The sequence below is a fragment of the Peromyscus leucopus genome, chromosome 1 (assembly GCF_004664715.2).
Source record: "Peromyscus leucopus breed LL Stock chromosome 1, UCI_PerLeu_2.1, whole genome shotgun sequence".
NCBI classification, from domain to species: domain Eukaryota; kingdom Metazoa; phylum Chordata; class Mammalia; order Rodentia; family Cricetidae; genus Peromyscus; species Peromyscus leucopus.
The window spans coordinates 124,197,327-124,225,016 of NC_051063.1; the positions used below are offsets into that span (position 1 = coordinate 124,197,327).

Below are 27,690 nucleotides of genomic sequence, written 5' to 3' on the forward strand. Positions count from 1 at the left end.
GATTTTTGCCTCTGGAGTGCTAGGATTAAAGGTTTGAGTGCCACCATTTTCTAGCCTTTGTATCTAGTGGCTGTTCTGTCTCTGACCCCAGATAAGTTTATTTAAGTTTATTAGGGTGTACAATATTTTGGGGAACACAAAACCACCACCACCCGAAAGAGAGAGAGAGAGAGAGAGAGAGAGAGAGAGAGAGAGAGAGAGAGAGAGAAGGAGGAGGAGGAGGAGGAGGAGGAAAAGGTCGAGCCACTGGCCTCAGGTCCTTATTTCTGCACCACAGCCCAATATACCATGAACTACACAGCTCTGCCTACCTTCCTCACCATGAACACTTGGAAGTTGTGAAAATAAATATGCCCCCCCTTTTTTTTTAAAAAAAAGGGGGGATATATTTAATTGGGGTTGGCTTACAGTTCAGAGGTTTAGTCCATTATCATCATGGCGGGGAGCATGGCAGGCATGCAGGCAGACAGGCATGGTGCTGGAGAAGGAGCTGAGAGTTCTATATACAGATCCGCAGGCAGCAGGAAGAGAGAATATGCCCTTTTACTAGTTATTATTTATGTATGCATCCTGTCATCAGATGGATCCCAGATACCACCCAAAATATTATATTGAGATCGTCATTCAACCAGAAAAATAACTGTGGCAAAAGCCTTAGATGAGATGGCCCTAAACGTGACCATAGTTACAAAATTACCCGACAGGATACAGTTAGTTACTTAGGCATCATGTACAGGTGGTACCCAGAGAACAACTCCTGAACCTGTCAAATGAGGTAGCCTGTCCTAAAGCTTCCAGCAGGCCGGAAGTGGTGGCACACACCTGTCATCCTGAACCTGTCAAAGGAGGTAGCCTGGCCTAAAGCTTCCAGCAGGCCAAGCAGGCCGGGAGTGGTGGCACACACCTGTCATCCCATCCCTGGGGAGTTGGAGGCAGAGGCACCAATAGTTCATCTTCAGCTACATCCCTGACAAATTCCGTCCTATCTACCTACACCAGCTCTTCCAACCTAACAGCCAAGCTTTGTCAAGGTCCACCTGCAGCCACCCTGAGGGTTTGCATTTCTTTTTTGTTATCATTTATTTATTTTATGTACATTGGTGTTTTGCCTGAATGCATGTCTGTGTGAGGGTGTCAGGTCCCCTGACACTGGAGCCACAGACCGTTTTGAGCCACCATGTGGGTGCTGGGACTTGAACCCGGGTCCTCTGGAAGAGCAGCCAGTGCTCTTAACCACTGAGCCATCTCTCCAGCCCCTAGGATGTGCATTTCTTAAGGGCTATTACTGCCTCTTGTAAAATCTGTCAAATGTCAGACCGCAACTCCACATACCGCAGTCCTCCTTTTCCTCCCACCAGGGCAGAGGCTCTCTCCCCAGAGCTGGCAACTTGACTTTACCCACATGCCCACAGTCAAACGAGTTAGGTACCTCCTGGTCTTGGTGGACACATTCTCAGGGTGGAGGGACGCATTCCCCACCACCAACATAAGGGCTCAGACAGTCTCTGACCTCCTCCCACAGGAGATCATTCCCTGATTTATAACCCCCACCTCCCTCCAGTCGGACAGTGGTCCTGAATTTCCCTCCCAGATTTCTCAAATCTGATCTAAAGCCCCCAGCACTCCTTGGCATTTTCATATCCCATACCATCCCTAGTCCTCGGGAAAGATAGAAGGAACTAACCACTCCTTAAAAAACACCCTTGTCAGCCGGGCGGTGGTGGAGCACTCGGGAGGCAGAGGCAGGCGGATCTCTGTGAGTTCGAGGCCAGCCTGGTCTACAGAGCGAGATCCAGGAAAGGCGCAAAGCTACACAGAGAAACCCTGTCTCGAAAAACCAAAAAAAAAAAAAAAAAAACCACCCTTGTCAAACTGTCAGGAACTTCACCTTGACCAAGTCCCTGCTGCTGGCCCTTCACAGGATACGGGCTCTCCCCAAGCAACCTTTCCATCTCACCCTTTGAGCTCATGTACAGACAGACAGACAGTTCTGACGCCCAGTCTTCCACCCAAACCCTCACCTCTCCCTGGCCACCTGCTCCCTCCCTGACTCTGTTCCCTCTGCTCCCTCCTACGGAACCTTGCTGACCACTCCCTACCCTGGCAGTGCACCAACCCCTGCCCATCTCCTCCAGACCAAAGTCCTTCACCCTTCCCCTAAACGGCAGGGCCCCTTCCAGGTAATTCTCATAACCCTGACAGCCGCTAAGCTTGAGGGCCTCCCTCATTGGCTTCCCCTGTCCCACCTCAAGCCCTGTACTCCCCCACCTCGAGGCAATTTCCTTTGTACACATCAACCCAACAGGACCCTGCTCCCTTAAGTTTCACAGGACACCGAGATCAGCCACCTTGTCCCCAGTCCCAGAAGAATGAGGCATCATCCAGCAGCCATGCTCAACTCTATTGGATTGAGAACCTCATATGGAAGTGGATGCTTCCTTCCTGACCCCTCTCCTTCTCCTTGTTCTGACTATATCAATTTCTTCTCCATGTTTCTCTAATGACATATTCAAAATTCTCTAATCAATCAACCAGCTATTGTTACAGGACTGCCGACCTTTAGCCACAGAGCTGGAGGTGCATGACTACCAAATATGCCTGGATGGTGAGAATATCAGCACCCCAGAGATAGCTACACCCCCGACAGCCGGAAGCTGTCTAAGAGGGCACGATGCCCCCATCCCTGCCTCGCCATCCCCCTTCCTAATTTTTTCTCATCTTTTATAATAAACCAAAGGAAGGAATGTTAGCCTTCAGGCATTTACACCAGCCTGCCCTCGGGGACCTAGCAGGACATGTCAGCAGCAGCAGCCAACATGTGACACTGTGACCACTGTAGCCACTGAGTAGAGCGCTCTCCCTGTGCGCATGCGCTAGATCCCCCAATAAAACGCAAGCCCTTCTTGCCCCTCTCTCCCTTCCTTCTGCTCTCACTCAGAGGCCACCTCTGCGCACCCCAATAAACCTCCAACGGGAGCTCTGTTGCATGCCGTGGCTTTGTGGTGCCTCTTGGCTCCAATCCGCCAAGGTTACCGTCCACTGTTAAACTACAGTGGACAGTGATGAACCCCTTTAATCCCAGCACTCAGAGGCAGAGGCGGGTGGATCTCAGTGAGTGTGAGGCCAGCCTAGTCTATATAGAGTTCTGGGCCAGCCAGGACTATGTAGAAAGACCTGGTCTCAAAACAAAACATACAAGCAAAGGCACAACACCTTGTAGATAATCCTCCTTCTAAATACTGAAAATAATTCTTAGCTGGACCCACGGAGGGTTGGGATCATCGGGGGACGGCACTACAGGAGACAGCTAGGATGGAGCACTTGTTATTTAGGCATGGGTGAGGCTGGACCATACTCAAACCCAAGTCTTGGCAGAGTGTGATTCTCCCCCAGGCCAGAGGAGGACAGCAGACTGGAGAAAGAGCCCCCCACTTTGTAGGAGACTACACCCCGATGCCACTTAACAGTCCTCATCCTTGTTTCAGTTGTGTGCAGGGTTCCTTCCTGGAGGGCCACTGCAGCTACAAAACTGCTTCTTGGTGGCTTAGTGTTCTGTCTCAGTTGAAGACAGACCATCGCAGTTACCCGGTTCCTCTTCATTGTTCCGTGGAACTAGGGTCACCAGGAGCGGCCACAAAACTGATCTCACCTCTGTCGGCTGTAAGCAATCCACTGCCTGGATCTACCTGGGCCTGCTGCCTCTGAACTGCCTGGCTGAGTCAGTAAGTGCAGCAAGAGCCGCAGTGGCAAGGCTTGTGTCCCCTGTCCCCTTAGTCATTCCAGCTTGCCTAGGCGCTGCTTGACCACTTGAGAGAAAGGAAGCTTTGGGGAGGCAGGACTGTTCTATTCTGATCTACAACGATCTACAGGGTGTGTGTGTGTGTGTGTGTCTGTGTGTGTGTCTGTGTCTGTGTGTGCGCGCGAGTGCGCGTGTTTGCTTGAGCAGGGTCTTATGTATCCCAGGCTGGCCTCTTAACTCTATAGTCAGGGGTGAATTTGGTCTACTGGTCTTCCCGCCTCTCCCTAGTTTATGTAATGCTGGGGATGGAACCCAGGGTTTCATGCATACTGGGCAAGCACTCCACCACTGATCTACTCTACCAACTCGTATTTCTGCAGATACTAATCAAAACTCATCAAGATGTACACTCAAGAGGTAACCCAGACTCAGAAGGACAAACATGGTATGTACTCACTCATAAGTGGATACTAGATATAAAGCAAAGGACAATCAGACTGCAACCCACAGATCCAGGGAGGCTACCTAGCAGCGGGGACCCTAGGATGACTGTGGTTTATAATAAGTTTTGGTTTTGCCCAATCACTGGGTAAGCTTCAGTGAAACATTTCACTCTTAGGATAAGAATTTATACTGTATCAAGCTGATGAAAGAAAATACTGGCCATACTTTCAGGAGGGGAGACTAAAATCTTTTTAGATTATGGATTAGCCTATAGAAAAATGTCTGCCATAAATCAAACAGTGAAGGGGAAGATGAAGGAATCTCACACAACTTAAGTAAAACATAGCTCTCGGGCTGGACAGATGGCTCAGTGGTTAAGAACACTGGCTGCAGCTGGGTGGTGGTGGTGGTGGCGGCGGCGGCGGCGGCGGCGGCGGCGGCGGCGGCGGCGGCGGCGGCGCACGCCTTTAATCCCAGCACTCGGGAGGTAGAGGCAGGCGGATCTCTGTGAGTTCAAGGTCAGCCTGGACTACAGAGTGAGTTCCAGGAAAGGCTCCAAAACTACACAGAGAAACCCTGTCTCAACACCCCCCTTCCCCTTGCAAACAAAAACAAAAACACTGGCTGTTCTTCCAGAGGTCCTGAGTTAAAATCCCAGCAACCACATGGTGACTCACCACCATCTGTAATGAGATCTGGTGCCCTCTTCTGGCCTTCAAGGGTACATGCAGACATTACATTGTATACATAATAAATAAACAAATCTTTAAAACAACAACAATAACAACAGAAAAAAACATAGCTCTCTGAACAGATGAAGATAGGTTTCTTCTGTATCCCAGAATCTAATCAATATTTATATGTATAATTCAGCTATCATTTGGCTTAAAAGGGCTTATTGGAAAATGCTATTATTTTTACTATTTTCTACAGAGAAAATATTTTACTGTTTAAAATAACTCTGGATTTTTTAATTATAGCATGTTTTTATGTTAAAAAATAAATTTAAGGTTATTTGTGAACACACATTAAAAATATACAGTTATGCCGGGCGGTGATGGTGCACACCTTTAATCCCAGCACTCGGGAGGCAGAGGCAGGCGGATCTCTATGCCTTTGAGGCTAGCCTGGTCTACTGAGTTAGTTCCAGGATAGCCAGGTCTACAGAGAGAAACTCTGTCTAGAAAAAAAAAACAAAACAAAGGATTTGTAAATTATACCTGAATTAGAAGAAGAACCATGAGAGAAACTAGAGCCTTTGGAAATAAAGTTTCTCACCAAAATGAAAAATTCAATAGAAAGGTTGGGAAATAGATCTCCCTGCATATAGGGCAAGCACAAACAGCTGCAGAGGATTATGTTCTGGTGGAGATCTACATCTTAGCACCAGGCATTCCAACTGGTATACACCCAGAGAAAAAGGGCCCTGAAGATGATACAGAAAAAGTGGGAGTTAAACAATGAGATTGTATTTTATATCTAGTTAACTAAAAAATTGTTTCAGCGATATGTTACTGCTGCTTTGTCTTTTCCAGGAGCTGGAGGAAAAGCCAAGTATCATCCATCATACTAGGGCTTATCCTTAGCCCAGGAAAAGTCACTGCTGCAAATCTGTCCAAAGATAATGTCTCAGTCTGCTTGAGCTGCTATAACGAAATACCATAAACAAGTCCCGGCAGTGGTGGCTAACGCCTTTAATCCCAGCACTCGGGAGGCAGAGGTAGGTGGATCTCTGTGAGTTCGAGTCCAGCCTGGGCTAGAGAGCAAGCTCCAAGACAGGCTCCAAAGCTACACAGAGAAACCCTGTCTCAAAAAACAAAAACAAAAGCAGAAAACCATAAATGAGGCAGCTCATAAACAACAATTGACTTCTCCTCCTCCTCCTCCTCTCCTTTTTTTTGGTTGTCAAGACAGGGTTTCTCTGTGTAGCTTTGGAGCCTGTCCTGGAACTGGCTCTGTAGCCCAGGCTGGCCTCGAAATCACAACAGAGATCCTCCTGCCCCTGCCTCCCTAGTGCTGGGACTAAAGGCGTGCGCCACCACCACCCAGTTTAACAATTTACTTCTTACAGTCCTGGAAAGTGTGAAACGTGAGTAGACTGGGGTGTGTGCGTGTGCATATATGTGCGTGGCGGGGCACTTTCTGGTATACAGATGGCTCCTTCTAGCTGTGTCCTCACATTAGTAGAAGGGACAAGGCATCCTTCCTCCTGGGGTGCTTTAAACTTTTCCTACATGCGCCCAATAAAGGAGTAACCGTTAACAGTATGGTGTGCCTTTCGGCCTCAGTGGCAGGAAACGCAGAGGCACCGAGAACACGCAGTACCCAGAGGGAGGCAGCATCCCTTTGCCTAAGCAACATCACTCCGGAGCCAGGCTGGGAGACCGCACCGAGGAAAAAGAAAGTCGCGCGGCTCAGCCGGGGTTCCGCCGCGCGAGCCCTGCCCTTCCAACCGCTGGGCAGCGCAGCACGGCAGCCATCGCCGACCCCTGTGCCCACCCAGCGGGAGGCACGGCGGGAAGCCGGCCGAGACGGCCCAGCCCGGTGCTAGAGGGCGCTGCGGAACCGGGCGGGGGTGGCGAGGCGGCGGCGGGGCCCGGAGTCAGGGGAGGCTGCGCGCGGTCCCCCCCACCCCACCCCGCGCCTCCTCCCGCCCGGCGCGCTGCTCGGCCCCGCGGCCGCTGGAGGCGGGAGCGCGGAGCGAGCGCAGGAGCCGGGCGCGCGCGCGGCGGTCCTGGCCCCGCGGGAGCGCGGCTGTGGGGCCGAGCAGGGGCGGTGGGGTAGGCAGGCCTCCGTCTTAGCCTGCGCAACTGCCCCCGCGCGGGCTGCGGTCCCCCGGGGATGCAAGCGGTGGCGAGGCTCGGCCGGCAGGGTCCCGAGCGGCGCGGAGGCCGGCCGCGGACGGTAACGGGCCGGGCGGGGTGCGGGCGATGACTCCTGCCTGCAGGCCGCGGGCGTTGCGGTCCCCGAGTACCCGCTGAGCTCCGAGGGCCGGAGGGGGCTGGGCGGGCCTGCGGGGCGGGGAGTGGGGGGGAGGCGGGGACCCCGCGGCAGGTTCCTGCCCCACGGTGACCCAGCTCCTGCTCCCTAGCTCCGCCCTCTTTGGCCCGGACCCAATCTCCAGGGGCTAAAAATATTGCCCGGAGGCTCCTGAGCGCAATCAGTTGGCGCTAAGTAGGACGCAGGGAGAGGTGACAGCTCTCCAGCACCGGGGCCCGAAGAGCAGACTCCAAAACGCGGTCCCGCCCACGCGCGTTCGGCAGCTAGCGTCCTCCCTCCGCCGCCAGGCAAGTGGGGACCCGCGGGCGGTGGCAGCGGGCACTGTGGGTCCTCTCGAGTTGTCCCGTTACCGAGAAGCTATGCCTGGCCTCCGCTACCCTGGGGACTTTGAGTCTCGCCGCTGGCTTCTCAGGAGTCCCTTTCAAGCGCTCTGGAAGCCAGGACTGGAAGTTTTGCACAGTACTGACAGGGAGAATACTAGAACACGAATACTGGGTTGTGGTAGAAACGTGAGCATTTCTTCTTTAAAAAGAAATCCATTCTGTATGCTTCCTGAGACAGGATCTGGGCCAGGCGCTGTTTCTGCTGAGTAGCAGTCTGACTCAGGAGGTCAGAGGGGCGAGGCTTGCCGGTCTCTCCAGCCGGTGATTGTACCTCTAAGTTAAACGAATACCTGGCCAGGGAGCCTGGATAGACATTCTCTGCGGGCAGCGTCCTGAGCAATCTGTTTGCAATTAGTGGTTTTGTAATGAAGTGTGGGTCAGAGCCGGGGCTCCGTTATCCCTGTTTTTGGTTTTTGTTTGTTTTGTTTTTTTAAAATGTGTTACATTTATTTATACATGTATATACATTTTTATACAGTTATACACCACGTTAAAAAAACGCGTGGCAATCAGAGGACAGGTTGTGGTAGTTGGTTTTCTCCTTCTGCCATGTGAGTCAAATGGATTAACTTGGTTGTCAGGCTTGGCTGCAAGAGCCTTTACCTACCAAGCCCTCACACACACACACACACACACACACACACACACACACACACACACCCCGTGCTAGTTTTTATAGCTGGGGCTGAGGGGAGACGGGACTCCTGTCCTACAGGACCAGCCCCAGATCCATGTGCTCCCTTGTGTGCTGGGAGTCTCAGCCAAGATTTGGTTCTGGGAAGCTCCCTTGCTTTTGACCCGAGTCGGGTACAAATCGGGGCTCCCTGGGAATGAATTCAGAGGGCATCTGGTCGGAAGGCCAACAGAAGGATTCTGCATGCCGGAACCACAGACGGTATCTCTCCGGCCAGGTGCTGTAGGGTCGACATGAAGTTGAAAAAGCAGGTGACGGTGTGCGGGGCTGCCATCTTCTGTGTAGCTGTCTTTTCTCTCTACCTGATGCTGGACCGAGTGCAGCACGATCCTGCCAGACACCAGAACGGTGGCAACTTCCCCAGGGTGAGTCACACCTTGTTCTCCAGATGCATCTCCCCAGCAGGAGAGCCGTGCGGGGACAAGAACGCCCTCCTCCCCCATGGTCTTAGGGATTAGTCCTAGAGCCTGGGGCACAGATGCAGGCTGCATGATTTACAGCTGAGTTATAGATCTGGAGCCCAGGAACGCTCCGAGGCGGATTTTTCCTTCTTTTGGAGGTGAATGCCCAAGGGCTGGTGCATGCTCTACCACTGGGCTATGCTCCTGGCCACAACAGGAAGTGGAAGGCAGCAAAAGGAGGAGGAGAAAAGTGGCCATGTATATTGCTAGACAGAGTGGAGTCCTTGGCAGACCCTGCTAATGGACTGCAGTGTTTTGTTTCCATTAAGCTGAATGCGGTCCTCAGCACCGTGCTTGAGACAGGAAGTACAGGTCGCTGAGCACGGACACGTGAGATGAAATGTTTGCCTGCCCCCCATGAGCTTCTCCAAGCCAAGTGGGCAGGAGTCTGCAGGAGTGATGTGCGGAGCACTTCATCCCTGTGGGCCTGTGGTCTGACCTGGCCTGAGGAGAGGGGAGTCATAGGCCAGTCAGGCATCAGGTGGTGACCTCAAGCAGGAATTCTTCCGGTGACAGGGAGGGAGCCGCGAGTGATTCCTTTCTGTTCTTCTTTTGGGCAGAGCCAAATTTCTGTGCTGCAGAACCGGATCGAACAGCTGGAACAACTGTTGGAGGAGAACCATGAGATCATCAGCCACATCAAGGACTCCGTGCTGGAGCTGACGGCCAATGCGGAGGGCCCGCCAGCCCTGCTTCCCTACCACACGGCCAACGGCTCCTGGGCCGTGCTCCCAGAGCCCCGGCCCAGCTTCTTCTCTGTCTCCCCCCAGGACTGCCAGTTTGCTTTGGGGGGCAGGGGTCAGAAGCCAGAACTACAGGTAAGAGCTGGCGCTGGCGGGGACCTCCTGTTGTCGGAGACGGGCACTGAGCCGCATTCCTCCTGACAGATGTTAACTGTGTCTGAGAACTTGCCATTTGACAATGTGGAGGGTGGCGTGTGGAGGCAAGGTTTTGACATCTCCTACAGCCCAAATGACTGGGATGCTGAAGACCTGCAGGTGTTTGTGGTGCCTCACTCACACAATGATCCAGGTGAGGGCCCCGCAGGCCCGGCGCCAGGGTGTGGGGCAGGCTTTCTCCTGAGGACGAACATGAGGGGTTGCGGCTCAAGTGTGTGGTGTATTCAGGGGACCCTGTTGTTGGCTCTCCCAGGCTGGATCAAGACTTTTGACAAGTACTACATGGAACAAACCCAACACATCCTCAACAGCATGGTGTCCAAGCTGCAGGAAGATCCCCGACGACGCTTCCTCTGGGCAGAAGTCTCCTTCTTCGCCAAGTGGTGGGACAACATCAGTGCCCAAAAAAAGGCAGCAGTTCGAAGGTAGTGGTGGTTAGGAAGGCGTGCGAGAGTCGTTGCCTAAGCCCTAGCAGGGTGGGTTGGTCTTGTCTCATTCTGTGGGTGCCAAGCTTGTGAATATTCTCTGGCTGGAGGAGGCCAATGCATGTAGTCCCTGCCATCCTCTAGCTGCCAGGACCAAGCCAAGGGTCCCTGCCACATCCTAAGTGTGCCTTCATCCTTAGGCTGGTGGGAAACGGGCAGCTGGAGATTGCAACAGGCGGGTGGGTGATGCCAGATGAGGCCAACTCCCATTACTTTGCCCTGATTGACCAGCTCATCGAAGGGCACCAGTGGCTGGAGAGGAACCTGGGTAAGTCCGGGCATGGGGGCCAGACTCCGCCCCAGAGCTGGGCCTGAGCACCGCGGCAAGATGCTGCGAGGTACAGGGGTTGGCAGGAAGTTATTCCTTTCAGAGCTGGCCTTCCAGGCACTAAGAAGCCAGAGGCCAGTCCCGGAGGTCTTCAGGACCTTTGAAATCTCTGCTCTGCGTAGGTGCACCCCCTCGCTCGGGCTGGGCAGTGGACCCCTTTGGGCACAGCTCCACCATGCCTTACCTGCTGCGCCGTGCCAACCTGACCAGCATGCTGATTCAGAGGGTGCATTATGCCATCAAGAAGCACTTTGCTGCCACTCACAGCCTGGAGTTCATGTGGAGGCAGATGTGGGGTAAGGCCAAGGAGGGCATGGGTATTACAGCAGTGTAGTCTTCGCTGGGGAAGAGGAGGTTTATTAGAAATCGGACCCCTATTGTCCCTAAGGGCAGACTGCCTGAAGCAACTCTTGTCTTGGGTTAGGAGAGAGTCATGTTGACCTCTGCTGGCTTCTGTGGGCACATGTCCTGCAGGAGCTGTGGATTTGGGAGCCCCCGAGTCCTATTCTCAGCCTACACATATCTACAGTCCTGAGTTTAGCCAGAGTCTCAATGTCTCTCAGGGATGCCTGTGAACGACTCGAATCTACACACTTGTGATGTCTTTGTGTCTGGCGGCTAACCCTGCCTGCCCAGGGCTGACCCTATGGTATGTCTTTGCCTTCCGTAGATCCAGACTCCGGCACAGACATCTTTTGCCACATGATGCCCTTCTACAGCTATGACGTTCCACACACCTGTGGCCCTGACCCCAAGATCTGCTGCCAGTTTGATTTCAAACGTCTGCCGGGTGGGCGCATCAACTGCCCTTGGAAGGTGCCTCCGAGGGCTATTACAGAGGCCAATGTGGCAGACAGGTATCTGCTGTCAGCCCTGCTCGGGCGAGGTGTTGGGTTTTGGTTTTGATCTGTGTAGCCCCAGCAGTACACAATCCTCCTGCCTCGGTCTCCTGAGAAAGGGGTAGCAGGTCTTTGCTACCACACCCAGCTGGTATTGATATTTTGCTCCTCAGAGGAGTTAGACTGAAACCTGGCTTCTGGTCTTGGCTGGGCCACCCGGGACTGCAGGATGCTGACCATACCTGGAAAAAAGGGTAGACTCCGGTGGAGAGTTCAGGCCATGCATCTGCCTCCCTGGGGAGTGGGAATGGTGCTTAGCTTCTTCCCAGAATGCTTTTACTTTCCTCAGGGAAGCTGCCTTCTGATGCCCTAATAGACTGGGAGGCATTCCCCACCCCCACCCCCTTTTTTTCTTTTTGAGACAGGATCTCATATTCCAGGCTGACTGGCTTCAAACATGCCTCCATTTCCTGAGTGCTGGGTTACAAGCATGACTCACCACGCCTGGTTTATGCCCAAATCAGGGGTTTGTGAGGCCAGGCAAGCACTCTCCAAACTGAGCTACATCCCCAACCCTAAACAATTCTTTTCTTATTTTTCTGGGACAGAGTCTTACTATGCAGTTCTGGCTGTCCTGTCACTCACCATGTAGACCGGGCTGGCCTTGAACTCACAGAGATCTGCCACCATTGCTTCCCAAGTGCAGGGGACTAAAGACGTGCACCACTATGCCAGGCACCTGCCCTAAACAATTCTTACTTGGGTACCATTTCCTGCAAGCTTTCAGCTGCTGTCCTTCATTTGACTTAGGTTCTCTGGGTCAGCTCCAAGTCAGGCAGATGGATCTTCTATTCACTGGGCCCAAATCCTGTTTAGATCTACCCAGTCCTACCAGACAGCCTCTAACCTCTGAGAAAAAAAGACCTGTCCCTTCTAAGAGAATAGTAAAGACCCTCAAAAGATACCACTGTGGCTACAATGGGACCCCTATAAACGGGTTGGTTAAGGTTGATCTAAATGCCACCTTAGCTAAAATGTTGAGACTATAGTAAGTAGCAGCGGCAGTGACTCAGGCCTGCGATCCAAGCAAGCACCAGAAGAGCTACTTTTCTTTTTCTTCTTTGGAGACAAGGTCTTGTCATGTAGCTCTGGCTTGCCCAGTACTCACTCTGTAGCTCAGGCTGACCTCAAACTTGCAACAATCCTCCTGCCTCAGCCTCCAGGTGTTGGGATTGCAGGCACATGGCACTGTACCTGGCAGGAAGAAGACTTACTGACATGCCGTAAGTCTCTAGTGGGTAGATAATAGGGATAAAAAAATAAATGTTCGCATACAGTTGAAGCAAGGCACCGTTCCTCGTGGGGGGGCTTTAGACAGAGTCTCATGGAGCTGCGGCTGTCCTGGAACTTGCTGGTAGGTGAGGGTGGCTTGAACTACTGATACCCCAAAGTGCTGGGATTACGGGCATATGCTCCTGCCACACTCAGCAGACCTTCTCTGTGTAGACCTGTCGGGCTTCAAACTTGGAATCTTCTTGCCTCAGCTTCCCAAGTGCTGGGATTGAAAGGATGTGCCACTGTGCCTAGCTTTTCTTTTCTTTTGTTTTTGTTTTTTGGGTTTTTTTGGTTTTTGTTTTTTTGAGACAGGGTTTCTCTGTGTAGTTTTGGTGCCTGTCCTGGATCTCACTCTGTAGACCAGGGCTGGCCTTGAACTCACAGAGATCCGCCTGGCTCTGCCTCCCAAGGGCTGGAATTAAAAGCGTGTGCCACCACTGCCCGGCATGCCTAGCTTTTCATAGGAATTTTTTTTTTCTCTTTCTTTTGTTGAGACGGTATCTTATTATGTCATCCTGGCTGGCCTGGAACTTGCTATACAGATCAGGTTGGCCTCATACAAAGATCTGTCTGCCTTCTGCCTCCCAAGTGCTAGAGTTAAAAATGAATGTCACCCAGCATAGTTTGCATGTGTGTGAGCCCACGTTTGTGGACGCACATACAGGTCTGTAAGTGTGTATGGAGACCCAAGGTTGACATCAGAAATCTTCCTTGGTCTTTTTACGCCTTATTCATTGAAAAGGCTTCTCAGCTGAACCCAGAGCTTGTCTCCAAGTATGGGCTGATCTAGCTGTGCAGCTTGCTCTGGGGAGCCTGTCTCCATCTTCTGAGCTCTGAGATTACAGTCAGGCCACCATACCCACTGGTATTTACAGGTTTTGAGGGTGGGGTGGCAAACTCCAGTTTTCACACTTGCGTGACAAATATTTTATCCACTGAGCCACCTCCCCAACCCCCTCACTGATCTTTTTAAGTCTGGGACTTCATGTTGGGCCTGTGACCTTCTGTGTTTCCAGGGCAGCCCTGCTCCTGGACCAGTACCGGAAGAAGTCCCGGCTTTTCCGAAGCAATGTCCTCCTTGTGCCGCTGGGCGATGACTTCCGGTATGACAAGCCCCAGGAGTGGGATGCCCAGTTCTTCAACTACCAGCGGCTCTTTGACTTCCTCAACAGCAAGCCTGAGCTGCACGTACAGGTGGGAGGCGTGTGCAGACAGATCTGCGTCTGTAATGCTGCGGCCCGGTCCTGGCTGTACCAGCCCTGCCGCTGAGGGCTCCAGGCCGTTCCCTATCCTGGGCAAGGTTCCTGTGTGGATCAGAATTCATTCCCAAGTCCCCCAGCTCTTGCTAGGCCTGGAAGAGCAGGACATACAGATTTATTGCCCTTTGCTAGACCAAGTCCTCACCCCTGCCCACACCTGCAGCATGTGGAATGGTGGCCAGAGATCCCAGGAGGCTCTGTAATTGATGGAAGCTTGTTTTGGATCCCCACAGGCCCAGTTCGGGACCCTCTCCGAGTATTTTGATGCCCTCTATAAGAGGACGGGAGTGGAGCCTGGTGCCCGGCCTCCAGGGTTTCCTGTGCTGAGTGGAGATTTCTTCTCCTATGCTGACCGGGAGGACCACTACTGGACAGGCTATTACACTTCCCGGCCTTTCTATAAGAGCCTGGACCGAGTCCTAGAAGCCCACCTGCGGTGAGAACTGCCACCTCTCCTTGCTGAGTGAGAGTTAACCTTGGCCATGTAGGAGGGGCGGGGTAGCGAGAGAGGACCCCATCAGTGTGTGGTGGCCCCCTGGAGTAGGTTGAACAGAACAGGAAGGCTCTGACTTCTTTCTCTGGGTAGTGGGGCAGAGGTTCTATACAGCTTGGCTGTGGCTCATGCCCGCCGCTCTGGACTGGCTGGCCAGTACCCGCTGTCTGATTTTGCTCTTCTGACGGAAGCTCGCCGCACGCTGGGGCTCTTCCAGCACCACGATGCCATCACCGGAACTGCCAAGGAGGCGGTGGTAGTAGACTATGGGGTCAGGTAGGAGCCACCCCCATGTCCCTCCCCATTTCAAAGAGAGGATACGCGCGCGTGATTGGTGGGTAGGCTGCGGCTGAGGGCTGGTCCTGCTGGCGTGGCAGACAGCTAGCTTCCCCATGACCATCTTTCTCTCCTGCTCACCACAGGCTGCTGCGGTCCCTGGTTAGCCTGAAGCAGGTCATCATCAATGCTGCTCACTATCTGGTGCTGGGGGACAAGGAGACCTATGAATTTGACCCTGGGACACCCTTCCTCCAAATGGTGAGCCCCCTCCGACATCTGCTTGAGAGATCCTCTGGTGTGGGTGGGTACTACCTCAAGAGCTGCTGTTAGTGGGTACCTTTCCTCCTTTGCCTTCTTTGTTTTGGGGTGCAAAGTCCACGCTTAAGGTAGTTGGTGGCTCATGGCCTGGACAGGTTGGGGTGGAGAGGAGGATGAGCCCAGCCATCATTCTCCACGTCCATGTCCTTGCAGGACGACAGTCGTTTAAGTCACGATGCCCTGCCGGAGCGCACGGTGATCCAGCTGGATTCCTCACCCAGGTGAGCCAGGCCTGGCTAGGTTCACGGGGGCACCCTCCACTCCCCACAGTGCAGGGGGCCCTTGTTCTGGCTGCTGCCCCTGCCGCCGCCGCTGCAGCAAGCTCCTGGGTCAGCCCACCTTCTACCCACAGGTTTGTGGTGCTGTTTAACCCGCTGGAACAGGAGCGGCTCAGTGTGGTGACCCTGCTGGTCAACTCCCCAAGGGTGCGAGTCCTTTCAGAGGAGGGTCAGCCCCTGTCGGTGCAGATCAGCGTGCACTGGAGCTCGGCTACCAACGTGGTCCCCGATGTCTACCAGGTGAGGCAGGCTCAGCGCCCCCTGCTCAGTGCCTCTCCTGGGGCCTCACTCGCCAGCAACACCTGCTCTCCGCTCCTGTGTTCTGCTTCTCCCCAGGATGGAGGCAGGTGGCTTGGGGAGAGGTATTGCCCAAAGGATAGTCACTCTGGGGATTTGAGTATCCTTAGAAGGATGGTGAGGACACTGTGGTACTAATTATAGTCCAGAGGGCAGCAACAGTGCCCTCAGCTGCTCAAGTATTTATTGTTTCCTTCACTGTGACGGGGTCTTGCATGTTGCCCAACCTGGTCTTTAATTCCTGGACACAAGCTTCTAATGATGATTAATGGTGTTGAGTTACTATGCATTTCATCTGTGACATGGATGAAAAGTAAATGTTCAGATCTAGTTCATGCCAAGCGCTGCTCGAAGCACTTAGATAGTCAGTTCATTGTGAATTTGTTTTTAAAGACAAGGCCTCACTGTGTAGTTGAGGTTGGCTTCAAACTTGCTATCCTCTGCTTAACCCCCTGACTGTTGGGGTACAGTGAGCTACGATCACTCCTGGCTTTCATTAAACTCTTACGAGTGTACGCAGTGATGCGGTCATCATTTCCAGAAGCGGAGGCCCAGAGAGGTTAAGTTATTTGCCTAAGGTCGCTCAGATAGTATGTGAAGCCTGCTCTGGACCCCAGGCTCTCAACCGAGCGCTGTGCCCTTTGGCTGACAGGCGTGCAGAATAACAACGCAGAGCCAGGACCCCAAAGCAGACCCGACTTTTCAGAGTGAAGTGTAAGGTTCCACACTTAGCTTCAGAAAGCAGAGTGCAGAGGTCGAGGATGAAGGGAGCAGGCCTGTTTGGACGGCTGCTGCTCTGCTCACGCTTCCTTCTGCCCCTGGGCTCCCAGGTGTCGGTGCCCATCCGCCTGCCAGCCCTGGGTCTGGGTGTGCTGCAGCTGCAGCCTGATCTCGATGGGCCCTACACGCTGCCGTCTTCTGTACGCGTCTACCCGAACGGTGTGAAGCTGTCCGTCAGCAGGCAGACGGCATTCCCTCTCCGTGTCATGGACTCCAGCACCAGCGACTTCGCCATCAGCAATCGCTACATGCAGGTCTGGTTCTCCGGCCTTACTGGGCTCCTCAAGGTAAAGGGCCAGGCCGGGGGTGGTGGGGGAGGGACCAGAGGAGGGCATGGGCATCGGGGGCTTGTGTACCGCTGTTCCTGGCCCCATGTGCCTCCTGTCACCTGACTCACAGTGACTTGGGTGTGAGCATGTGCAGTTGTCAGGCTAACAGCGTGGCAAGGCTGAGTGTGTTAATCGTCCGCTGCTGTGTCTGTGAGTCATAAAGGAGAGGAGGTCGATTTCAGCTCACAGTTGGTGAGCATTGAGCCTCCAGTTGGCACACCCACTGCGGTGGGGCCTGGGGTTAGGCAGCATGCCAAGGCAGGGAGCGCACCTTAGGAAAGGAAATTACTTCACAGCCAGGATGCAGGAGAGGGGTTGGGTGTTGTGGTGCATACCCGTAATCTCAGCAGTGGAGGGAGCAGAAGCAAGAGGGTCAGAAGTTCAAGGTCGTCTTTGGCTGCATCGCAAGTTTGAGGCCAACCTGGACTACACGAGACCCTTGTCTCAAAAAAAGCTTAAAGGAAGTTGTTTTGTTTGGTCACATACACCTTGAATGCTAGCACTTGAGAGACTGAGACAGGTGGATCTCTAAATTCAAGGCCAGCCTGGTCTACACGGTGAGTTCCGGGTCAGCCAGAGTTACATAGTGAAGTGGTGTCTCGAAAGAGAGAGAGACAGAGGGGGATCGAGAGAGAGATGGGGGCCGGATAAAAAGGGACTGGAACAGTCAGGGCCACACAAAGAAACCCTGTCTCAGAAAAAAGACAGGTCGGGCTGGAGAGGCATGCCAGATAAGCAGTCCGCTCTGAGAAGGCCTGGGTTGGTCCCCAGCACTGCCCGGAACCGAGTGTGGTGGCACGTGCCTGTGACCCCAGCATTGGGAGGCGAAGGCAGGAGGATCAGAAGCTAAGGTCAGCCTGAGCTGGCCGGGGGCGATGCACGCCGTTAATCCCAGCACTCGGGAGGCAGGGGCAGGCGGATTTTGAGGCCAGCCTGGTCTACAGAGAGAGTTCTAGGACAGCCAGGTCTGCACAGAGAAACCCTGTCTCAGAAAAACAAGACAAGGTAGAAGGGGGGGGGGAGGGAAGTGGTAGAGCCCACGGTCCCTACCTTGCTGAGTGGCAGCAGTCTGGGAACGAGCCCTTAACACACAGGCCTTGTGGGGGACGGCTAAGATCCCGACCGTGGCATCGGGCTTGGCTCCTGGGGGGAGGTCAGTCCATGCCCTCCCGGGGGAGACCTGACGTGCTGGTGTGGGGCCAGGGGTCAGGGCTGTGTTTCTTGGCAGAGCATCCGAAGGGTGGACGAGGAGCAGGAACAGCAGGTGGAGGTGAAGGTCCTCATCTACGGCACCCGCACGTCCAAGGATAAGAGTGGAGCCTACCTCTTCCTGCCGGACAGCGAGGCCAAGGTAGCCGACGCCCCAGAGCCTGCCGGGCCTGGTGGACTGGGGGGGGGGGAGCCTGGCAGGACCCGGCATCCTACAGTGCTCACTGCTTCCCGCATCTCGCCCTGCTGTCCTTGCTCATCGCCGTGTGGAGGTTGGTGGGCTGTGGTCTTAACCGTAGCTCAGGCCTGCTGGGCACAGGTGGTCAGGCCAGGGCACTGGGCCAAGGACTTCGGTGGCCCCACTCTGGGTTGGTACTGTTACTGCGTCCTCTGTGCTGTGGGTTCAGTGGCCTTTGCTCTTTTTTCCAGCCCTACGTCCCCAAGAAGCCCCCCGTGCTCCGAGTCACCGAAGGCCCGTTCTTCTCGGAGGTGTCTGCGTATTACGAGCACTTTCACCAAGTGGTTCGCCTTTACAACCTGCCAGGTGAGCCCTGCTGTGGGGACGGGCACAGGCAGGCGTGAGGTCCCCAGGCGGCACCTGTTCTGCTCCATCGCTGGTGACAAGCAGTATGTCCTTTGACATGGGATGCTTGACTCTTGGGGGAAAGTCCAATCACCAGTGCCCTGGGAGCTCGCAGGGGAGGAGGGTGGGTAGAGCTTCCCTGGGCATAGTCACTTCTGGCTCGCCTCACTTCTGGCTGCCCCTGTGTCTAGGGGTAGAGGGTCTGTCTCTGGACATGGCATTCCTGGTAGACATCAGGGACTATGTGAACAAGGAGCTGGCCCTGCGCATCCACACGGACATTGACAGCCAGGGTACTTTCTTCACAGACCTCAATGGCTTTCAGGTACTTCTTGGGCCCCGTGGGACTTGGACTGCTTTGGCCTTCCAATACAGGTGCTGTGGGGTGTGGGGTGTGGGGTGCGAGGACCAGCGGCAAGTACAGGGCCAGTGAGATGGCTCTTGATCAGGCCTGGGAACCTGAGTTCAATTCCCGGAACCCCGATAAAGGTGGAAGGGGAGACCCCACAGAGAAGATTCCACAGAGTTCTTCTCTGACCTCCACGTGTGTGCTGTAGCACTTGCACACATTATACACATACACACAATTTAAAAAATATGGCTGGGCAGTGGTGGTGCACGCCTTTAATCCCATCACTCGGGAGGCGGAGACATGTAGATCTCCGAGTTCGAAGCCAGCCTGGTCTGCAGCGTGAGTTCTAGAACAGCCAGGGCTACACAGAGAAACCCTGTCTCAAAAAACCAACCAACCAACAACAACAAAAACAAAATAAACAAAAATAGCCAGGAAAGCCTTCACACCGAGCAGCCTTCAGAACACAAGTCAGACACCATTCCTGGCTGGCTTTGAACTCCTGCCTGCAGGTACAGCCCCGGCGGTATCTGAAGAAGTTGCCCCTGCAGGCTAACTTTTACCCCATGCCAGTCATGGCCTACATCCAGGATGGACAGAGGCGCCTTACACTGCACACTGCCCAGGCCCTGGGTGTCTCCAGCCTCGCTGACGGTGAGTGGGGAACCAGCCTACCTTTTGCTCCCCTCTCTCTAGACCCCACCACCCCAAAGCTTGAAAAGGAGGTGAGCCATCCACAGCTCCTGTCAGTCACACTTGGGAGAAGCAGCTGGGTATTGGAGGGTTATTCCCAGTGAGGGATGCAGCTCTTTTTTTCCTTTTTCTTTTTCTTTCTGATTTTTGAGACAGGGTTTCTCTGTGCAGCCCTGGCTGTCCTGGAACTCACTCTGCAGACCAGGCTGGCTTCAAACTCATAGAGATCCTCCTGCCTCTGCCTCTTGAGTGCTGAGATTAAAGGCGTGCGCCACTACCAGGCAGGTGGTTACAGTGTAATATTTAGGAAAGGAGAAATACACATATTTCAGGAAAAGAAAGGCTGACATTCTTACTAATCAAACCAAGGTTTCTAGGCCTAGTAGCACAGATGTGTGAGCCCAGCTCCTTGTAGGCTGAGGTAGGATCCTAAATTCGAGCTCAGTCTGGGCAACTTAACTTTGTCTGGAGACTGGCTCTATGATGAAACTCTGGTGTGGCATGAGCAAGGTGTGAGGCTTCCCCCTCAGTCCTGGAGGAGTGAGGAGTTGGCAGGCACAAGGTGAAAGCTCGCCCCACCCCCACCCCACCCCCAGGGATCTCCATAGCCTTGGGACAAAATGAGCATACTTTATGGCCTCTGAGGCCCTAGAGGTCTGTCTGTCTGTGGGGTATAGAGCTGGTGAGGGCTGAACGGAGTGTGGGATCAAGGCTATGTCGCAGTGGTGGTGAGTGTTGAGCCTGCTTCCTCTCTGTGGCTCTCCTATCCGCTGCCAGGATTTTTTGGGGTCTGTCTGTCTGAACACTCCTGAATACAGCCCATTGTCCTTAGTCAGCTGTCTGCCCCTCTGGGACATGGGGCACTAAGGAATGACTGTGTTCTATGCGAGGAACCTATTTTAGGGTTGGAGACAGCTTCCTGTCTGCTCAGAGTACAAAGCCAGAGAGACTACAGAAATCAGAGTAAGGGCTGTGGAGATGAAAGGGAGAATTGGCCCTCTGGGGGGGGGGAGCTCTTGTGGGTGACTGTGGTGAAAGCCTTTCTTTGCTCCCATCCATCAGTTCTGCAGTGAGACCTTTCCCCCAGGCCTATTCCAAATGGGAAACAGAGGTGGTCCTCCTCTGTCTCTTTGGAGGCCTTACTGAGCCTCACCTCACTTCCCTTCTGCCTGTCCTCACCATAGCCTGCTTCTGACAGGCAACGCCATCCATGCCTGTCTGGACTGCTGGGCCTTGTAGCTGATGCCAGGTAGAGCAGAGGCAGGAGAGCGTGTGTCAGTCCTGAGTCTGTCCAGCCTGAGGAAGCCAGGCCACCTCAGATGAGGGCCTGCAGCAGTGTGACAGACAGGCCTCTCAGTTTTCCGTCTGCTGTTGACTCTGTTCTGTGTGGCCTGTCCCCAAGAGGCTTCCTGCTGGCCTAGGCCCAGGGCCCAAGACCTACTCCCGCGTCACAGAGGTCAACTGCCATGGTCAGCACCCCCTTTCTAGGTCTCCTGTTCTCCACCTAGAGAGGTAAGGCGAGACACCTGCACTCTGCTCTCCCAGTACCAGGAGGCCATCATTCTCTCTTCTGAGGGACTCAGCTTGTCTGTCTCGCTGGCCTTTCCCTGAGTACCTGAGGTGGAGAGTCTGCTCCCAAGGCCTGTGTTTGCTTAGCCCTGGGTTTGGCTGCCTGGAGCTTACTGTCGACCTCCCCCAGGCCAGCTGGAGGTGATCTTGGACCGACGGCTGATGCAGGATGACAACCGGGGTCTAGGCCAAGGGCTCAAAGACAACAAGATCACCTGCAACCGCTTCCGCCTCCTGTTAGAGCGGCGGACCGTGAGCCAGGAGGTAACATCTGGGCCCGCTATCCAGCGAGCCAGTGTAGGCTCGGCCTTGTGGGTTCCCAAATGTAGCCGGAGGGCAAGGGGCAGACAGCACAGCTTAATTCCCGCGTCGAGGCAGGAGCCCCATGGCATTTGCTGACCCATCTCATGCAGCTTGGCAGTCCCTCCCCAGCCACCCCCTGTCACCTTGCCTGTCATGTTCATCTACCTCTGTCTTCAGTGTCCTCATCTTCCCCTCCCCTCCCCAGCCTGAGCATTTCCTAACCCTGACATAACCCTGCTCATCTCTCGGCTTTCTTTGCCTCACCAGCCTGGCTTTTTCTCCAAACTGGCAACCATGTTTAGGGGCTTGATCTTTTCCAGCAACACGATCAGGAGCCCAAAGGTAAGGGTCAGCGAGGGCCTTGGAGGCCTAGGGTGAGCAGGCTAGCCCTGTAGTTTGAGTCTGCTGCCTAGCATCCTGCAGGTGTGGCTTAGTCCCTTACTCCTGGTGTAGATGCTCAGCCCCGCTATGCTGTGGGAAGTAAAGGATATGGGCCAATGTGCTGCTGCCCCAGGCCCCACTAGTGAGCAGGGTCTAAGTGTACGCGTGAAGTGGGGAAATGGGGTCTCGCTGGGCCTGCAGTGCCAGGGCAGCATGGGCTGGAGAGGTGACAGACGCTGTCTGAAACAGCGGTCGCCGGGCTCAGCTTTGGTGAGTGGCAACCGTGCACAACATCAAAGGCAGCGGTGACAGAGTGGAAGGGAGACCCGCTGTGATTTTAGACTAAAGCAGTGCTGGCCAGCATGGCAGCCACCACCCACATGTCCTGGCCATTTGGGGGTACTTGGATTGAACCCAGGGCTCTGTACATGTTAGGCAAGTGCTCTACCATTTAACTAAGCTAAGTCTCCAGTTTTGGTTTTTGGGTTGGTGTTGGTTTTGGGTGTGTGTGTGTGAGAGAGAGAAAGGGTCTTATGTAGCTTGGGCTGCCCTCTTGATGTAGTAAGGATAATCTCAGGGTTATCCTTAGTTAACCTTGACTTTGGCCTCACTGTTGCCTTGGCTGGCCTTGAACTCCTGAGTTCAAGTGAGCCTCTGGTCTCAGCCTCCCAAGTAGCTAAGAGCACAGACATACCACCATGCCCAGTTACATATGTCTGTCTACTTACTTACTTTTGAGACAAGGTCTCATGTAGCCCAGGCTAGCCTTCATCCTCCTGCCTCTGTTTCCCAAGGATTAGAATTATGGGAATGTACTACTAGGCTTGCTTTTTTTTTTTTTTTTTTTTTTAAAACGTGTAGCTGCTCAAATGAATGAGGATGAAATAAGTTGAGGTTTTCACTCACGCCAGCCATATCCTTGGCCAGGTGTGGTGGGTGGCACGTGTCTTCAACTCTGGCACTCAGGAGATAGAGGCTAGTGGACCTCTGTGAGGGTAAAGCTTGGTCTGCATAGAGAGTTCCAGGGCAGCTGACGCTACATAGTGAGACCCTGTCTCAGAACAATAAAGAATAAAAAAAAATATAGGAGGCTGGAGAGATGGCTCAGTGGTTGAGAGCATTGACTGCTCTTCCAGAGGACCCAAAACTCGTAGGGCAGCTCAGGGCCATCTCCAATTCCAATTCAAGGGACACAGTGTCTTCTTTTGGCCTCCAGGAGCACTGCATACATGAAGTGCACAGACTATATGCAGGCAGTGCCCCCCCACACACACATACACAAACTAATACTAATAAATTGTCTTTTAAATGACATGTAAGCCCCCTGTGGTTCCAAGTGGTCAGTAGCTATCACAGAAGCCATGACAGATGGTGTTTGTTAATCAGGAAACTCCATGAGCTGGTGCTGGCCTAGGCCATGGTGGAAGGGAGGGGCAGGGCCAGCTGCAGAGATCTGGGGACCACGGAAGGACCTGAGTGGGGAGGGTGCTGGCAGGGTTTGCCCTCAGCTGTCAGGACCACAGCAGCAGAGTGGCTGTGGGGAGGCAAAGGGGGGTGACAGTTCTAAGAGGTTGAAACAGGAAGGCTTAGTGACTTGAACTAAGCCAAGGGTGGGAAAATGGAGTTGGAGTGGCAGTCTGCGTTGAGGACGTGGCAAAGCAAAATGGAAGAGGAATAGGCCCTGCCCGGGCTTGAAGGGAGGCACTCAGAGGTGGTGCCAGGGTTAGAGAAATGGAGTGGCTGTGGAGAAAAGTCCCATGTGAGCCTGTGAAGGTGGCATCCTGGGGGCCACCTGAGGATGTGGTGGCGTCCTGCCACGGGACAGTTTGAGACGCCTGTCTGCCTGTTGAGCATGCCTGCTCCTCTCCATGGGGTAACAGCACTGATGAGGGCACACTCTTCACGAGGGTGTTAAAGAAGACACGAAGCGAGCCTGCCTCGTAACACGGCCCTCTCTGAGTTGAGTGCCGTGAGAAGTAGCCACTCAGGAAGGGTTGGAGGTTCGGGGCCTGGAGCCAGGCAGCCAGAGTCCCAGTGACCCAGGAAAGCTGTTCTCAAAGGATCTGCCTGCCTCTCCTGCTTCACCCCTTAGCCTGGCGCTGCTCCCTCACCTGTGTTTTGGGTCCATCTTGCAGGTCCAAGATGAGCGCTCTACCAGCTACCCGTCCCTCCTCAGCCACCTGACTTCGACGTACCTCAACACGCCTCCACTCGCCTTGCCCGTGGCCAAGAGGCAGGCCACTAGCCCTGCTCTGCGCTCTTTCCACCCTCTGGCTTCTCCGCTGCCCTGTGACTTCCACCTGCTCAATCTCCGCACGCTCGCAGCTGAGGTAAATGTTCCTTCCAGTGAGTGCTGAACCTCACCACCAGGTTCTCCCCCCACCACACACACCCCCGAGCTCTTCCCTGCTCAGCCTTGCCTTCTGGGCAGGAGTGCTGCCCACCTCCATGGCTCTTGCCCCGACTGTCTTCCAGGACACCTCCCCCTCAGCTGATGCCGCCCTCATCTTACACCGCAAGGGGTTTGACTGTGGCCTTGAGGCCAAGAACCTGGGCTTCAACTGTACCACAAGCCAAGGCAAGGTGAGCAGGGCCCGGCGTGGGAGGCAGGGCCCTGTCGGGACAGTGGAGCCTGGCCTTCCGCTGGAGCGGAGCTGAGAGCTTCGAGGGAGGCTGGGCCGGGGTTGGCAGCAGGATGGGAGGAGCAGGGAGCAGGTGTAACCGCAGGACTCCCAGAGACAAAGGGGAGGCTGTTGATGTGGTTTTCGAGCTGAGCTGGGCGGGAGCAGTTTCAGACAAGGCCCGGAACCAGAACACAGGAGGGCCCTGTACTGAGCGAAGAGGGAAACCTGAGAAATGCAAAACTACTTACTGCGCCTTTCAAAGCACGACTCACGGTGTCCGCTGGCCTTGGCTTGCTCTGGTGACTTGTTCTCAAACGCAGCTTGGTGTAGCAGTTCCTACACTGAGGAGCCCGGACAGGCTCTGGGCTTGAGTAGATTGTAGCAAAGCCCTGTCTGAGACATGTTGCTTTCATAAGGTCATTGCCTTCTTACTTTTTATATTTATCTTATTTTTATTTATTTATTTTGTTTCATTTTGTTTTTGTTTTTTGAGACAGGGTTTCTCTGTGTAGCTTTGCGCCTTTCCTGGAACTCACTCTGTAGCCCAGGCTGGCCTCCAACTCACAGCGATCTGCCTGGCTCTGCCTCCTGGAGTGCTAGGATTAAAGGCGTGCGCCACCACCACCGCCTGGCTCTTATTTTTATTTTTGAGACAAGGTCTTATGTAGGCTGAATACAATGTTACTATGTAGCCAAAGCTGAGCTGAACTCCTGAGCGGCCTGCCTCTGCCTCCCAAGAGTTGCAATTGTGTGTCACCGACTCAGCTACTTTACCGAAGGATCTGACAGAAAGCCAGGTGCGGCAGCTTCCGGTATCATCACCCTAGCGCTCAGGAGACTGAGAAAGGATTGTTGTGAGTTCCAGGGCAGCCTGGACTGCAGTGTGAGACCCTGTCTTAAAAAGGATGTAAGGAAGAACTTAGGCCAGTGTTGGCAGTGCCCAGCTCAGCCGGCCTCCTCTTTCTCCACAGCTGGCCCTGGGGAGCCTCTTCCACGGCCTGGAGGTGGTATTCCTGCAGCCAACCTCTTTGACTTTGCTGTACCCTCTGGCCTCACCCTCCAACAGCACGGACATCTTTGTGGAGCCCATGGAGATTGGCACCTTCCGCCTCCGCTTGGGTTAGGGTAGGGCTTCTTGTGGCCTGAAGAGAAAGTTCATCCACAGAGACCGCCTCTTCACACCAAGATGGGGTTGGACACGTCACACTAGTACCACATCCCGTTCTGCCTCTCCGAACTGTGACAGACCGGGCTTTGCCCTTGCATTGTCTATTGCTGCTTCTGTGTTTGGGACAGCCCACACACCCGTGGTGAGCAGAGGCCAGTGGGACAAGGAGAGGAGGTTCTTTGGGCTGTGAGTGGGCGCCCAGCGGGGCACAGGCTCAGGCTCCCATCCCTTTCCCAAAATGGGACATAGGAAGAGTGGGGGCACGTGGGAGAGGTCAAGGAGGCTGAGGGGGAGCATCCCAGAGCCAGGTGACTGCAGTTATGAGCTAGCTCTAGGGGGTCCTATGTGACATAGACCCCACACGGCCTAGTATGAGGCACAGGGCAGAGTGCTTCTGGGAAAAGGGGCAGAAGGACCCATTGTTAGTGGAGCGGAGGAGCGGAAGGATCCCGAACTCTCCCAAGAGCTGAAGGGCTTTGCGCTTTCCGTTCTCTGCCTCTGCTCAAAGTGCCGCTGGGCCTGTCTGCCCTGCCTAGTGACTGCTGGGTGGCAGGAAGGACTTGCCTGAGACTCTAAATCAAGGCCAGAGGCCAGAGAGCACTTCGGGACCCCACACCCATTCTGCGCTGGTCATTTGGTGGTGTGCGGATTTGTGGCGGGGGTGAGAGGTGTCTCCCACCCTTCCTGTCTTCTTCAGCTCACACACCACTCTCCTCACAAGTTCCTGTCGTGGGGTTCCTGGCCAACTTCCTTTCCCTAGAAAGGAAACAGAGCATCCAGGAGTCCTGTGTTTGGGCACCTTGGGAAGGTACCCATGCTGGGTCCAGTGGAAGGCTGAGAGGCTAATAATCTTCGTTAGAAACACTACTCTCCTGGTGCGTGGGACGAAGAGGGTGGAGACAAAATTAGGAGGCTGTATGCTTCGATGAGCCTTCATTTTAGCTTCAATTACTAGAGAATTTGTCTATAAATGGTGAAAGAGAGTTGGTAAAAGTGAAACTCCATCTCTCATGAAGACTTAGTAAGCCGAGACTAGAAAGAAGCATCATAGTCTAGACAAAGGTCCCCGTCACCAGTGAGGAACCAAACAGCACAGGCACTCTCCTGAGAGTCAGAACCTAGCCGGGGGCATGCTGTGATGTACAGAGCCATGGTATCACCCACCCCTCAATTCAGATGGAGACAAAGAAGAATCATGACTGCCACTTTTTTTAAACCAGAAGCTACCTAAGATATCAGTGTCAACTGAAGACCCAGCAGGGCATTCTGTGAGTTGCCTCAGTACATGCTCCTTCCCAAAGCAGCCCATAAAATCAATGGAATTCCAGCGAGATTGTCACCTTTTGGACTTCTGCCGGTTCTGCCATTCATTTAGGAGAGTACAGGATGAGGACGTGAGTAGTTCTGAAAGGCAGTGGTGATGTATGCTGATGGTACCAAGGTGGCACAAGGCACTGCATGGCAGAGTCCTCAAAGGCTTGGACTCTGCCAGCATGAGTTCAGTCATCATGATCAGATCAGAGAGACTGATGGGCAACACAGAGTTCAGACAGACCCAGGCACACAGAAATGTGTGCATGATTTCAAGTGCAGGGAGGTGGGGGAGATGGATTATTTAATAAATAGTTCTTTGAGACAACTAGCTATCTGTTAGTTAGAACTCTACCTCAGTTTCCCAAAAAACTAGGTCTAGAGGGAAAAAAAAACAAGAAACACACACACACACACACATTTTGAGACAGGGCCTCACTGTGTGTAGCTCTGGCTGTCCTGGAATTCACTCTGTAGACCAAGCTGGCCTCACAGTCAGTCACAGAGACCCCCTCCTGCTTCTGCTTCCCCAATGTTGGGACTAAAGGCATGTGCAACCGCACCTGGCAAGAAAATATATTTTTATACCTGATGTAGAAAGGTCTTTTCTAGACAACATGAAACCTTAACACATGATAGAGGGAAAGACTAAAAAATGGATTTTGCCACAAAAAAAAAAAAAAGGAAAGCATGTTCTAGGAACCAGGTTCAAATACGACTGTGCAGGTAGGTATTTGCAGAAAGTAGTCCCCGCAGGGGAAAAGCTCGCTTCGGCTCCTCAGAGAACGCCACTAGGACCGGCCCAGCAGTCACCCAAAGATCCACTAGTGACAGGGCTGAGTTCTTGCAGCCCTCCA

The 27,690-nt window shown here is 53.8% G+C and overlaps 1 protein-coding gene across 4 annotated transcripts; it reads left to right on the top strand.

The window, feature by feature from the left end:
- Positions 1 to 6,884: 6,884 nt before the first annotated feature.
- Man2a2 (mannosidase alpha class 2A member 2) lies at positions 6,885 to 27,245 on the top strand. Of its 4 annotated transcripts, XM_028873760.2 has the most exons (25): positions 6,885 to 7,087; positions 7,275 to 7,470; positions 8,478 to 8,625; positions 9,282 to 9,539; positions 9,609 to 9,753; positions 9,874 to 10,045; positions 10,246 to 10,373; positions 10,556 to 10,729; positions 11,104 to 11,290; positions 13,624 to 13,801; positions 14,100 to 14,302; positions 14,453 to 14,635; positions 14,782 to 14,896; positions 15,110 to 15,177; positions 15,309 to 15,474; positions 16,362 to 16,598; positions 17,869 to 17,991; positions 18,279 to 18,393; positions 18,624 to 18,757; positions 19,297 to 19,438; positions 21,177 to 21,310; positions 21,617 to 21,691; positions 23,866 to 24,060; positions 24,206 to 24,313; positions 25,326 to 27,245. In XM_028873760.2, exons 3-25 carry the CDS (start codon positions 8,494 to 8,496, stop codon positions 25,476 to 25,478), a joined length of 3,525 nt encoding a protein of 1,174 aa, XP_028729593.1. In that variant the 5' UTR covers positions 6,885 to 7,087; positions 7,275 to 7,470; positions 8,478 to 8,493; the 3' UTR covers positions 25,479 to 27,245. The 4 variants fall into 4 exon arrangements, with proteins under 4 accessions (XP_028729593.1, XP_037053884.1, XP_037053890.1 ...); XM_037197989.1 differs by lacking the exon at positions 21,617 to 21,691 and having other exon boundaries at positions 6,889 to 7,087; XM_037197995.1 differs by lacking the exon at positions 21,617 to 21,691 and having other exon boundaries at positions 6,889 to 7,087; positions 7,275 to 7,469; positions 8,449 to 8,625.
- Positions 27,246 to 27,690: the final 445 nt, after the last annotated feature.

What these genes read in the sequence shown, in the direction of transcription:
- Man2a2 (XM_028873760.2), top strand. Translation starts at nt 8,494, where the DNA reads ATGAAGTTGAAAAAGCAGGTGACGGTGTGCGGGGCTGCCATCTTCTGT. An exon ending in ACGGTGGCAACTTCCCCAGG is followed by an intron (nt 8,626 to 9,281) that starts GTGAGTCACACC and finishes TCTTTTGGGCAG; the next exon opens with AGCCAAATTTCTGTGCTGCA. An exon ending in CAGCTGGATTCCTCACCCAG is followed by an intron (nt 15,178 to 15,308) that starts GTGAGCCAGGCC and finishes TTCTACCCACAG; the next exon opens with GTTTGTGGTGCTGTTTAACC.